Here is a 14,070-nt window from a genome sequence, read left to right as displayed (position 1 = left end):
ATAAGCTGATAATTGTAAATGCCTACAGCCCACCAGCAAGCAACACGTGGACAAAGGAAGAACTGGATGACAAACGAGAGGGCCTCATAATGGTCATGAGAGATATTATTGTACAAGCAGATAAAGATAAATCACGACTGTTGATACTGGGGGACTTCAACTTTAGAGCAATAGACTGGGAGGCCTATGAAGCAAGAACGGAGGACTTTTGGACATGCAGATTTGTGAACCTCATTCTGGAGACATTCTTGTATCAACACATAAAGCAAGCCACAAGAATGAGGGAAGGAGATATACCGTCAGTACTGGAACTAGTATTCACCAGGAAAGAAGAAGAGATTTTTGACATCCAGTACCTTCCTCCCTTGGGAAAGAGTGATCACGTCCTGTTAGACATTAAATATGCTTTAAGATATCATCTAGAAGAAAATGGGGACATTGAAACAGTTGATAAACTCGATTTAAAGAGAGGCAACTATGGGGAACTTCGAAATTTTTTTAATGAGTGTAATTGGACAGAATTGTTGCTAGGCAGGGAAGTAAATGAAATGTATGCCAAATTTTTAAAACTATACGAGGAAGGCACACAAACATTCATACCAAAACAGAGATGCAGGACCAGAAAACAGGATTGGTTCGACAGAAATTGTGAGAGGGCAAGAGACCAAAAGACACAAAAATGGAATCAGTATAGGAAGAGGCCAAACCCCCAAACATACCAGCGATACAAAGATGCAAGAAACAATTATACAGCAGTAAGGAGAGAGGCAGAAAGAAATTTTGAAAAAGGGATAGCAGATAAATGTAAAACAGAACCGGGCCTATTCTACAAATTCATAAACAACAAATTGCAGGTAAAGGATAATATCCAGAGGTTGAAAATGGGAAACAGATTCACGGAAAATGAAAAGGAAATGTGTGAAACATTAAATGAAAAGTTCCAAAGTGTGTTTGTACAAAATGAAATCTTCAGAGAACCAGACACAATAAGAATTCCAGAGAACAACATAGAGCGGATAGAGGTGTCTAGAGTTGAAGTGGAAAATATGCTAAAGGAGCTCGGGAGGAACAAAGCAGCTGGCCCAGATGGCGTTTCACCATGGGTTCTGAGAGAATGTGCATCTGAGCTCAGCATTCCACTTCACCTGATCTTTCAGGCATCCCTGTGTACAGGAATCGTAGCAGACGTGTGGAAACAGGCTAACATAGTTCCAATCTACAAAAGTGGCAGCAGGGAAGACCCCCTCAATTATAGACCTGTATCATTGACAAGTGTAATAGTGAAAGTATTGGAAAAGCTAATCAAAACTAAATGGGTAGAACACCTGGAGAGAAATGATATAATATCAGACAGACAGTATGGTTTTCGATCAGGAAGATCCTGTATATCGAATTTACTCAGTTTCTACGATCGGGCCACAGAGATATTACAGGAAAGAGATGGCTGGGTTGACTGCATCTATCTGGACCTAAAAAAGGCTTTCGACAGAGTTCCACATAAGAGGTTGTTCTGGAAACTGGAAAATATTGGAGGGGGTGACAGGTAAGCTTCTATCATGGATGAAAAATTTTCTGACTGATAGAAAAATGAGGGCAGTAATCAGAGGCAATGTATCGGAATGGAGAAATGTCACAAGTGGAGTACCACAGGGTTCAGTTCTTGCACCAGTGATGTTTATTGTGTACATAAATGATCTACCAGTTGGTATACAGAATTATATGAACATGTTTGCTGATGATGCTAAGATAATAGGAAGGATAAGAAATTTAGATGACTGTCATGCCCTTCAAGAAGACCTGGACAAAATAAGTATATGGAGCACCACTTGGCAAATGGAATTTAATGTTAATAAATGTCATGTTATGGAATGTGGAATAGGAGAACATAGACCCCATACAACCTATATATTATGTGAGAAATCTTTAAAGAATTCTGATAAAGAAAGAGATCTAGGAGTGGTTCTAGATAGAAAACTATCACCTGAGGACCACATAAAGAATATTGTGCAAGGAGCCTATGCTATGCTTTCTAACTTCAGAATTGCATTTAAATACATGGATGGCGATATACTAAAGAAATTGTTCATGACTTTTGTTAGGCCAAAGCTAGAATATGCAGCTGTTGTGTGGTGCCCATATCTTAAGAAGCACATCAACAAACTGGAAAAGGTGCAAAGACATGCTACTAAGTGGCTCCCAGAACTGAAGGGCAAGAGCTACGAGGAGAGGTTAGAAGCATTAAATATGCCAAAACTAGAAGACAGAAGAAAAAGAGGTGATATGATCACTACGTACAAAATAGTAACAGGACTTGATAAAATCGACAGGGAAGACTTCCTGAGACCTGGAACTTCAAGAACAAGAGGTCATAGATTTAAACTAGCTAAACACAGATGCCGAAGAAATATAAGAAAATTCACCTTCGCAAATAGAGTGGTAGACGGTTGGAACAAGTTAAGTGAGAAGGTGGTGGAGGCCAAGACCGTCAGTAGTTTCAAAGCGTTATATGACAAAGAGTGCTGGGAAGACGGGACACCACGAGCGTAGCTCTCATCCTGTAACTACACTTAGGTAATTACACTTAGGTAATTACTAGCGGCCAGGACAAGAGTGAAGCAGGAAGACGAGAAGAATGCATGAGGAAGGGAAGTGTTAGCCTGGAGAGGCTAACCCCACACCCAGCGTCCAGAGCAGAGAAGAGCCCAATAGGCTCCGGAACAGGAACAGAAAGCGAATAATAGGCGAGGAGCGAGATGAAGAGCCCAAGCTCATCCCCAGCCAGCACAACGAGGCGAGGATAACGAGGTTAGGACCGAGAATCCAAGGAACATGGAAAAAACCAGGCCCAGCACAACAAGACCGGCAAGGAAGGAGGGTCCCAAAAAAGCAAGGTAACAAAAAACCCCAAGGAAGGCACCAGAAGGAGCATGGAAGGGCCGAACAAAACGCCACAACCAGACCCCTACACACAGCCGTAGCATCAAAACTGCAGCAACGCGTCACCACACTCCCCGAGGAAGCGGCAGGGAAGATAAAGATAAACTGGAACACGAGTGGCACACAACAAGGGGACAAAGGTGGAAACCGAGTACCTAACCGAGCCACAAGGACGCGAGAAGAAACGTGTGCAGTGTAACAGGCAATTGAAAGAACACAGTAGGCAGCCCACACCCGGGCTGACCGCATACACAGCCCCAAGTGTAGAGACGAGAGCCCAGGAGGCACAGAATCTGCAAAGCAGGCGAACGACAGGCGAGAGGTGGAACCAAAGAGCCAGAGCCCAACCCTGCAAGCACAATTAGGCGAGCACAGAACACCCTCGACACAGGAAAACGTACCACCAAACAGGCACCCCCACCTGTGCACCATGGAACAAGGTGGAGATGGGGCCCCGAACTCAAGCATGGTGAGACAAGCATAGGAGAGGGGCAGGATGAGTTCAGGCAGGAGCTGCCTCATATGGGCCAAGAGGCCTCCTGCAGTCACCTGTGATGTGAGGAAGGAATTGGGTGGTGAGAACAAAAGCCGCCACGTATGGGCCAATAGCCCTGCAGCAGGTACCTCTTTTTTTTTTTTTTTTTTTTTTTTTTTTTTGTTCTACGTTCTCAAGTACGTATGTACACCCAATCTTACTCCCAAAACAAAAACAGCGTCAGGACAAAGAAGACGCCAGACCACACCAACTCACCTGCAGAACATGTAAGAACTCGCCTGCAAGCCTATGAGAACGTAGCCGCCGGAGGCGGCCAGGGCACTCATGCCGGAGAGGAGGAGGGGAGTGGCGAAGGAGGTTCCCCCCACCCAAAAACGCAGAGAAAAACCTCGTGACTTCCCCACAGCGGCATTCTAGAACACCCCCAAGAGCAATGGGGTACGGACTGGAGAATGACAAGAGCGAGAGGCGAAGCCCCCGAGATAAAAAGGACGCAGAACACCAGCACGTGTGCACACCGCCCGGAACCAAAACAAACTCCAATGGCGCACGCGCAGGACACTAAAAAGTAGCCCAACAGGTTGGGCTACACAGGTTCATGCTACTCCGTCCAACAACAGAGCAGAAAAGTAGCTCAACGAGTCGTATCCCGAGCGAACCGTTAAGAAACAGGCCAACTCATGGAAACAGAAACCAACGTAGCCGGCCCATGTAAGGAAAACAACGAACCGAAACGGAACCCAAGCGGGCCACCAGTAGCCCAACCAGCGACAAGTAGCCCAACCGGCGACAAGTAGCCCAACTGGCGACAAGTAGCCCAATCCGGCATGCCAGATCAGAACGGAAAGAAAACGAGCAGCGCCGAGACACAGCACACAGAGAAAAGAGAAGAACAAATGAAAGAGAAGGCCAAAAACCCAGAGGCAGCCCGGAATAGGACCCACAATCCCTAAATAGGGCCCGAGGGAAGCCCCACCGAATGACGACAGACGTACCGGTAAAACGGGAAGCGGCAAAACCGTCCCGAACCTTCGAGAACACACAAAATCAAACACAAAGAACGAAGGCACAGAAAAACCAAGTCGCACCAGAGACCAAAAGTCATGCAGAACCCCAAGAAGAGGGGGACATGACGGAGAAGCCCCGTCCCGGGAAAAAGGGGGCGAAGAACGTAGAAAAGCACCCACCGACAGGACTGAAGCAACAGGCATAATGGACAAGGAACCGAGCCCGGGGAGGGGCCGATGCCCAATACTCGTGTGGAGAGTGGGGAAGGAAAAACCCCACTCCACAAAACCGCAAGCCCTGCCCAGAGGAGTAGAATGACTCTGGTGGGGACCAACGGGGCCTAAGGCCCCCGTCAGCCCCACCCCAGCCCCGGGAACACACCCAGCAGGCCCCGGGGCCAAGCTGTCCTCCCAAAGCCCCAGCCTCAAGAAAACCAGGGCAGCCGTGAAAACGACTAAGGAAGGGAGCCCACTGGCAGACTCTTACAACACGGCTGGAGGAAACAGGCTCGAATGCCCCCCAAACCCCAGGACCGAAGTCGAGACAACAGGCCACATCCGCCGTCCCAAAGCGACACAGGCCCGACTTGGCCCAGGAACGTGTACAAGGTAACGAACCAAACTACCCCCCAAACCCCCTACCCCAAAAGGGGAAGTCCCCGAGACCGAGTCTCAAAAGCATGGAAGCCCCGCCCCGACCCCGAACCCACACACGGTAACGACCTGGATGTAGGGAGGAAGGGGGGGAGGACCCGACAAGACCACCAACGAAAACGGGGCAGCCTCGGGGCTTCTGGGGAGCAAACAACTAGCGCGTTGCCACTGAAACCCAAAGTGCAACGCCTGTGCAGCCTGCACCCAATTAGTCAGCATAAGACTGGGTAACCGAGTCACAAACAAGCAACAAAACTTGCAGGACCCCAGGCCGAAGGTGTCACCGACCCCACAGGCTGCAGACGGAGGGAAAACCGTGAGAGTCACCTCGAGACAAGAGAATGTCCCCCCTCAAACTCGCCCAAAGCGAGGGGGGGGGGGGCACCGGCACCACACCTATCAGGCCCACACTCCCCCTAGGGGTTTCCCAGGGTCCCGAGCGTTTACTATGAGAGGACTCGCGCTCAGGTAATCCCAGGTACTGCTAACCGGCGCCCATGGCTACCAAACAACATTCTAAAAGCTGAACCCCCGGGACGTGTACACTCACGGGGACCTAGCAGGGGGAACCACCGGAAGAAAGAAGAGAACTTGACACAAAGGGGGAAAGAATTAAAGGCAGAGCCCCCCACCAGGTAGACAAACAAAAAGAAAAAGAAAACCCCGCAAGAGGACAGCGTACCCAGGCGGAACAGAGCCGGCCGCAATGATTGGTGAAGACAAGCTGCACAGTACTCTGCACCCCGCCAGTGCAAAACTGCCCCTTACTCTAAGGCGAACAAGGGAGACAGAACCCCCTATCACACAAGGGGCGGCCGAAAACCGAGCAGCAAACGGCCTAGCAGAAGTAGGACCCAAGGAACTTGTGGAAGGTAACCCCAAGCCCCAAGGGCAGTACTTACAGGGCACCTAGGGAAGGGAACGATAAGCGCATGCAGCCTGAGTACTGGAGACTCACTCCCGGCTCACGCATCACCTAGAAGACAGACACCACACTCTAGGTACAGTGCTGAAACAACTATTGGAGCCGAAGCACACAACCGGTGCCTATAGCATCAGTCGAAGAACTGGGGTGTGGATCGCCGGCGCCGTAGGTCTGGGGCTCCACCTTCTCCTTCCCGGGGCGGGGGGGGGCTGCGGAGACAGCAGCGCGACGATGAATGACGTCATACTAGTTTGCTCGTTTTTGTTTGGGGAGTTCTATCCACTCGTTCGGTTTTTGGATGCAATTTTCCCCAGAATAGGGGTTTGTTTTGGGACGCCTACCTTTCTGAGTGCCTAACCTGGTCGATGGCAGACATAGAATGCTTCCAACCACACGGGAGTTTCTATAGGCCATTGCTCCCCTTGCCTCTCTTGAGGGAGGCCAGGTTCTGGCTCGTGGTCCACGGTAGGCCCATCAGCTCCGGGGAGCGTAGGGGCTCCCCCCAGAAAATTATTTTGTCTTCTAAAAATGTTAATTTGTGTTCCCTTAGCACGGGAAAAATAACAAATAAATCGTAGGTGACATATTTTGGGCGCAATAGGCCGAGGAGGTCTGGCAAAATGTGGGCGTTGACAGAGCAGTCGTCAGAAGCGGTCAGCGTCACCCGCGCTGACAGGTGGGAGTTGTCACAAAGATATTATCACCTAATTATTTCAATGTCTCTGACTGATTTTTAATTAGTTTTTTGCAGTAATATTGTGCAATAGTGTGTATTGTGATATATTTATATAATAAAAGGGGTGAATCATCGCTATACTCAAAATATTAGTTCTATACTGTTCTATACTGTCGCTATACTGTTCATATTAGTGATTGATTTATTATGTTCATAAAACAATAAACAAATAGTTTTGCTGTTATTACACTCTATACACAGGTTATATATAAGTATCTACATGCTTTGTTCACCATAACGAACCACTAAGTTGGTATTGCGAGTCGAAAAGCAATGAGGAGTGACCGCCACACACAGTCAGCCACTCGTTGCCACTCCCTCAACAATGCCTCACTCGCCTACTTCCTCCTCCCACCAGCTTGTTTTTTATTTTATTCCCTATATACAGACATTATATACAAGTATCTACATGTTTTGTTCAACACAACTGTACAACAAAGCTGATATAGTTAGTTCAGGCACTAAGAGACGTCACTACACACAGTCAGCTGCCTCCCTCACACATTCAAGGTCACACGTACTAAATTTCTCCCCCTACAATATTGTTTGCAGTGTTATTACACTATATACACACATTATATATAAGTACCTACATGCTGTATGTACCATAATTGTACACCTAAGCTTGTAGGGTGCCCAAAGTGCATAGTGGCCACCCTTTACACAGCTAGACAAGTCACACAGATGACGCCACCTCTGTCACCCAAATGGCTCTTCCCAACATAATCCTTTTGGTGTTGTTATACTAATACACACATTATACATAAGTATCTACATTTTTGTTCACCATAGAGAACCACTGAGCTGGTATGGTGAATGCAGACAGTAACAGGTGGCCACAGTTACCGACAAGAATGAGAGGGGAGGTTACGTGGTTTGTACGTGGTTTCCATTTTAATATTTTAATTTTTTCCGTAGTGCACGAACTGGAACTTATCTTCGTTAAACACCATATTATTTTCTGTAGCCCATAGAAAGATCTGATTTACATCTGATTGGAGATTTGCTGTGTCCTCTATGTTGTCTACTCTCACTAAAATCCTAGTGTCATCTGCAAAGGATGATACAGTGCTATAGGTTGTGTTCTTGTCCATGTCCGATATGAGGATGAGAAAAAGTACTGGAGCAAGCACAGTACCCTGGGAGGACTAAGCTCTTCATGGTTAATGGACCAAATTTTATTTTGTTGACTATTATACAGTGGGTTCTGTTGGTCAGGAAATTGTAGATCCATCTGCCTATTTTTCCGGTAATTCCTTTTGAACACATTTTATGTGCAATAACATAAATATGTGCAATAACAAAATATTTACAAACTAACACTGACCTTGAAAATCTCATCATCATCTGACATATCAGTCAGGTTATCATCAGAGAGATTCCACTCATATTCCACATTCTCAAACATGGATTTCTTCTGTTGTTGTGCTTGGCTCAGCTGAAAAAAAATGCATTTGTCACAATTTAAAAACTTTTGAATTTGTTTAAAGGAGGCAAAGCAAAATTTCAAATTTTGTATATTAGATGTAGATATAACTCCATACAAGGTTGCCTTGCATTCCACCCCCTTCTAAGTGATATTTAGTCTTAAGAAAAGTCTGCACTTAAAATTATATTTAGTCATGTAATCTTTTTCAAACCAGGCTGAGTCACTTTTCCCTATGCCCAAAATTCACTTTAATGATTAAGGTATCCTAAGAAATATATTGGGAACCTGTTCCAATAAGCAATTAAGGAGATATGATCTCATAATCACCTTCAGAATATCTTTTCAAGCACCTTCTATGACCTTTCAATGAACAATAGAATACCAAAATAGTAAAAATGGAAAAAACAGAGTCTGCAGAAAATAACTTTATTTAACATTTGCCAGCAGAAGGCCTGGTCAAAGACCAGGCGCAGGGACTTTGATTCCTGAGAGCAACGCAAGGTAACTGCAAGGTAAGGTAACATTCTGGATTTCAAGTAGACCCACACTGGGATCCAGGGTTTTGCATACAAATCCAAAATTTATGAAAGAGATCCAGTGGACAATTTTTTTCTTTTGTTTAATGAGACCTCCAATATGGAGGACAAGAGTTTTTAAGAAGCATTGCATTCCTAATACAGGTAATCCTCCTTGTATGATTACTGCACTAGGAGTCTCAATGGAAATATCTGACCACCCATTCTCTTCCATTATGTAACCCATCTAGAACACTTAATTTCTCAGTCATTTCTTATGATTTAATCGTTGAGCTGTGCCCTTGTTTAACCCTTTACCAACTGAAATTGTATATGTACAATTTTGGTCTAACTGCCTGAATGGCACACATTGTATATACTGTATACATTTTAAAGTACCACGTAAGATTCAAAAGTCCCACAGCTACAAGGGGTTCACATTAGCTTCTTCAGGGCTCTAGTAAACAGATGCCATTTAAACAAAATTGTGGGCACCACTCCCGGGTGTGAGGGCCTCAGTACTGAGTGAGTACCCAAAGGCTGGCGCATGCAGGATGAACTAACAACACTGCTGTTCAGCTTGTGACCACAGCATCACCTAAAAATGTCAAATTATATATGTAACTGCTATTATCTGGCATTTTTGCTGTTATTACACAATATACACACATTGTATATACCTATCTACATATGTATTCACCATTGCAAACCACTAAGTTGGTATGGTGAGCCCCAAAAAACCAGCGTTGAATGTAATGAAACGCCATTTTCTAGGCGAGTCCCAGAGGCTCCCCGGAGCTATCCCAGGCTGATATGCTAATGTCAGACTTTGGCATCAGTCATGTGTATGGAGTTCTTAGGCCTACCGGGGACCACGGCCAGAACCGGGCCCCCTCAGAGAGGCAAGGGGAGCAATGGCCTATAGAAGCCCCCGTGTAGTTGGAAGCATTCTATGTCTGCCATCGACCGGAAGAGGCACCCAGAAAGGTAAGCGCCCCAAAACAAACCCCTATTCTGGTTAAAATTGCTACCAAAAACTGAACTAGTGGATAGAACTCCCCAACAGAAAACATGATGCACCCCCGGCCTGACCAACCAAGCATCAACCACCCATGGACCCCTCCGGAACGCAGCAGTCTCATTCTTCGCCAGAAAAGAAGGAGACGGCTGCAAACAAACAAAACAATCACCACGACCAAAAGAGCAGAAACCCCTGCGCCGGAGGAGAGCATGAAGCTCCCCTACCCGACCCCCAGAGGCCAAAGCCAACAAGAAAAGTGCCTTGGAAAAACAATCCTATCCTGGACCGAAGGGGCCACAACGAAACGAGGAGATGAAAGGAAAGCGAGCACTCTGTCCAAAGACCAGGACAGCTCAGGCGACGCATGAGCAGGCCTGAGGTGAAACAATGCACGAGACAGCTTGCGAAACAGCGCAGACGTAACATCGATACCGAAAGCAAGCTGAAGCGGCTCCACCAGCGCCGCACGATACGAAGCGACAGTGTTAGGCATAAGATGACGGTCCTGAAACAACCACGAGAGGAAGGACAAGACCACCCGAACAGACAAGGAGCTAACACGACGAAGACGCAAAAAGAAACGGAAGGACCGCCAGGAAACTTCATACTGCCGCCGAGAAGAAGCCCTCAGGTGGGACACCAACAAGGAAGCCACCTGATCACCATAGAGATGATGATAGACTCGAGTCAAAAAAACCATACGCGAAGACTCGAGGAGAAGATCGAACCAGCCACGTGACGTACCGGCCCGATCTGCTGAAAGAGGCGGAGCCGCGGGAAAACCCTCGGGTTCGGACACCGAGCAACCAGCGCCTGAAACCAAGGCTGGGCCGGCCTCCAAGGGGCCAGAAGGACAACTCTCCCCTGGTAAGTCTCCAAGCGAGTCAGGACCTGGAGCAACAGCCAAACCGGGGGAAAGAGGTACAGGAACCCCCACCTCGACCAGTCTAGCCGAAAGGCATCGACCCCGACGGCCTCGCGATCGGGGAAGGGCGCCGCATAAACGGTTAGCCGCCGCGACCACGCCGACGCGAAGAGGTCCACTTCGGGGCGCCCGAACGTCTGGCAAAGCCAACGGAAGGACTCGTCGTCGACCGTCCACTCCGTGGAGAGGGGAACGAAGTGAGACAGGGCGTCGGCCAAGACATTGGACACGCCCCGTACGTGAACCGCCAGGAGAGCCAAACCCCGAGAACTCAGCAGACGAGTCACCCGAAGCGACCAACCCCAAAGAGACAAGGACCGCATCGAACCCCCGCGGTTCAGGCAATGAACCACCGGTGTGCAGTCCGAATGGAGCCGAATCGTCGATCCGCGGGCCACCCGAATCCTCCCCAGAGCAAACCACACTGCCGCGAACTCCCGCACCGTGCTGTGAGCTCGACGGAAGGACGGATCCCAACGCCCCTGGCCGGCCTGGTGAGCACTGGTCACAAAACCCCAGCCGAGAGACGACGCATCCGTGTACACATCGAGCGAGGGCTCGGGTAGGCACCAAGGCACTGAACCCTGAAAAACCCGAAGAGGAAACCGGTGATGCAGCAACCGACGCAAGGCCCCCGGGGGTCGAACTCTGCGATCGCGAGAGAGGCGGAAGGGGGAACCCCGAAGGAACCAGAACAGCCGTCGAAGCCAAACCCGACCCGGCGGGTAGACCACCATCGCGAAGTTCAGGCTCCCACACAGCCCCTCGAGCAACCGCCGGGTGACCCGAGGGCCCTCCAGAAACAGACGAAGGCGGGACCACGGCCGCAGGAGAGACTCCGGAGGGAGAGACAAGGAGGCGGTTCGAGAGTCCCAAACGAGACCCAGCCCAGTCCGAACCTGAGAGGGAACCAGATGGGACTTCCTCCAGTTCACCAAGAACCCGAACTCGGTGAGCTGGGAAAGAACCAAATCCCTGGCTAGCAAGCAAGCTGACTGGCTGGGAGCCCAAACCAGCCAGTCGTCAAGGTAGGCCAACACCCGAACACCTAGGAGACACAAACGAGCCACCACAACCCGTGTAAGGCGCGTGAACACGTGAGGTGCCAGGTTCAACCCGAACGGGAGACAACGAAAACGGTAACTCAGACGCCCCACAAGAAAACCGAGCCAGTCCCTGAACCGCGGATGAATCGGGACATGCCAATAAGCGTCCCGGAGGTCCAGGGACACCAACCAAGCTCCCGGCTCCAAGAGGAGCCGAACCTGAGACAGCGTAGTCATCCGAAAGGAGGGGCAATGAACCCAGGGGTTCAGACGGGACAAGTCCAGAATGAACCGCAGGTCCGCACACTCCCGTTTCGGAACCGGAAACAGACGGGAAACCCATCTGAGGGACGACGTCGTTTCGACGACGCCCAAGCGTACCCACTCCAAGACGACTCGACAGAGCGCAGGGGAAGAAACCTGCCCTGCCAGCCCCGACCCCCCAAAGGGGGGAGGGGCCACCCAACGCCACCGCAGGCCGCGAGACACGACCCGAAAGGCCCACGAATCGTGGGACCAGGCGCGGGCGAACAGCGCAAGCCGCCCCCCCCATCGCCCCGTCAAGGGGCCAAACCACGAAAAGGCCGGCGACCCTTACGAGACCCAGAACCCCGCACAGCGCGAACACCGCGCCGACCAGACGAGGGAGGGTCCGCAGGAGGAGCCAACCCCAAACCTGACACCAGAGGCCTACCACGACGAGAGGAACCCCGAACCCTGGCACGACCTTTCCGGGAAGACCCACCCCGGGACCCCCGGAAAACCAACAAGTCCGACAAGCCGCGGACGCAGCCTGAATAAACTGCGCCACGGCCGACTCCCCAAACAGGAGAGGACAAAAAGGTGAAGAATGCCTAAGAGCCAGAGCCCAAGAAGATTCCACGGAGGAACCCAGCACCGCCTGCCGACATGCGAGACGGGAAGCATAAAACAGGGAAACCGCATCCCGCAAAATCGGCGTGAACAGCTTCAACAAGGCAGCCGACGAACGCGCAGCTGAGGACAAGGTGCCGGACCCCAGGACGGACCCAAGCGTCCCCACATCCTCCACGAGCCAATCCGAAGACAGCTCCAGGAGGGAAAAGAACCGCAAGGCCGAACACAAAAGGCCCCGGGCGCGCAAGTCCTCGCAACGAGCGCCGCCGAAAGGGAGGGAACCTGCACATGGAGCTGAATAACGCCCACATCGCGGGGAAGGGCAGGGGCAAACAAGCACTCATTCAGGTACTCAAGTTCGTCCCCCAGGAAAACCTGAAGCACCGTGGAAGCTTCCCGCCACTCCAGCGTGCGGGAACGACAGAAGGAATGCCAGGAATCCAGACCAAACAAGGGGCAGTCTGCTAGCCAGGACGACTCCGGAACCTCGTAACGGAGCCAGAAAGGGAACGAAGTCCCAAACCTGAACGTGGACGGATCCATTTCAGAGGCATAATCCGGGTCACACAGGAGGTAAGCTGCAAAGGCCGCTCGCACCACACCAGGTTGGATGCGATAAGCCGAAAACCTCTGGAAGGACGGAACCGACGTACCCGGGGGAACACGGAACCGAACCCGGGGAGGGGCCGACACCAAATCCAACTCGTACGCAGAGGGGGGAAAAGACAACCCCACTCCTTGTAACAATAAGCCCCGCTCAGTGGGAAGAAAAACCCAGGCGGGGTCCAGCAGGGCCCAAGGCCCCCAAGTCAGCCCCTCCCCAGCCTCGAGGTCCGTCACCACAGGACCGGAGGCCGAGTCCTCTCCCCAAGCCCCGACCCCACAAGACAAGGACGGAGCAGCCGGAAAAGCTGGAGGAAGGGGGGCCCACTGGTCAGACCCTGAAGCTTCGGCCGGGAGACAAGACTCTAATGCCTCTGCCGCCCCCCCGGAAGGGGCAACCCCCGAAGCTGCACGAGTCTCGAGATCAAGTAACCCCTGCTCCGACCCCGAAACCCTCAGACGCTTCGGGGCTGGAAGCAGGGGCGGGGGACCAGAACGAACAGAAGGGGAACGACGAGGAGGTGCGGAGTGAACCAGGATCGAAGCGACCCCCACCCCAAAGTCCGGGTCTCGAAAAGCAAAGCGGGGCAGCCCCGGGGCATCCGGGGAAGCAACCAACCGAGCGCGTTGCAACAGATGAAACCTAGACTGCAACGCACGCGCCGCCTGTACCCGAATAGAATCATCAGAGGATTGGGTAAATTGAGTCACAAGCAAGCAGCAACACTCACAGGACTCGGGGTCGAAAGTATCACCGACCCAACAGGCAGCGTGGCAGAGGCAAAAACAATGAGGGTCACCCTGAGACAAGGGGACCGAGCAACCCTCAAACTCGCACACAGCGAGTGGGGACTCCGGGGTCACATCCATCGGACCCACGCGCCCCCTTGGGGATTCCCA

The 14,070-nt window shown here is 50.6% G+C and overlaps 1 protein-coding gene across 6 annotated transcripts in view; it reads right to left on the bottom strand.

The window, feature by feature from the left end:
- Asap (ArfGAP domain of ASAP) overlaps positions 1 to 14,070 on the bottom strand; it is a 956,637-nt gene that overhangs the window by 104,410 nt on the left and 838,157 nt on the right. For all 6 annotated transcript variants that reach the window (XM_069306348.1, XM_069306344.1, XM_069306347.1 and 3 more), the window contains one exon: positions 8,083 to 8,193. In XM_069306348.1, coding sequence (XP_069162449.1) covers positions 8,083 to 8,193 — 111 coding nt within the window. The remainder of the gene's footprint in view (positions 1 to 8,082; positions 8,194 to 14,070) is intronic.

This window comes from Procambarus clarkii, chromosome 57 (assembly GCF_040958095.1).
Source record: "Procambarus clarkii isolate CNS0578487 chromosome 57, FALCON_Pclarkii_2.0, whole genome shotgun sequence".
Classification (NCBI taxonomy): Eukaryota; Metazoa; Arthropoda; class Malacostraca; order Decapoda; family Cambaridae; genus Procambarus; species Procambarus clarkii.
This window is presented reverse-complemented; position numbering and strand designations above follow the sequence as displayed.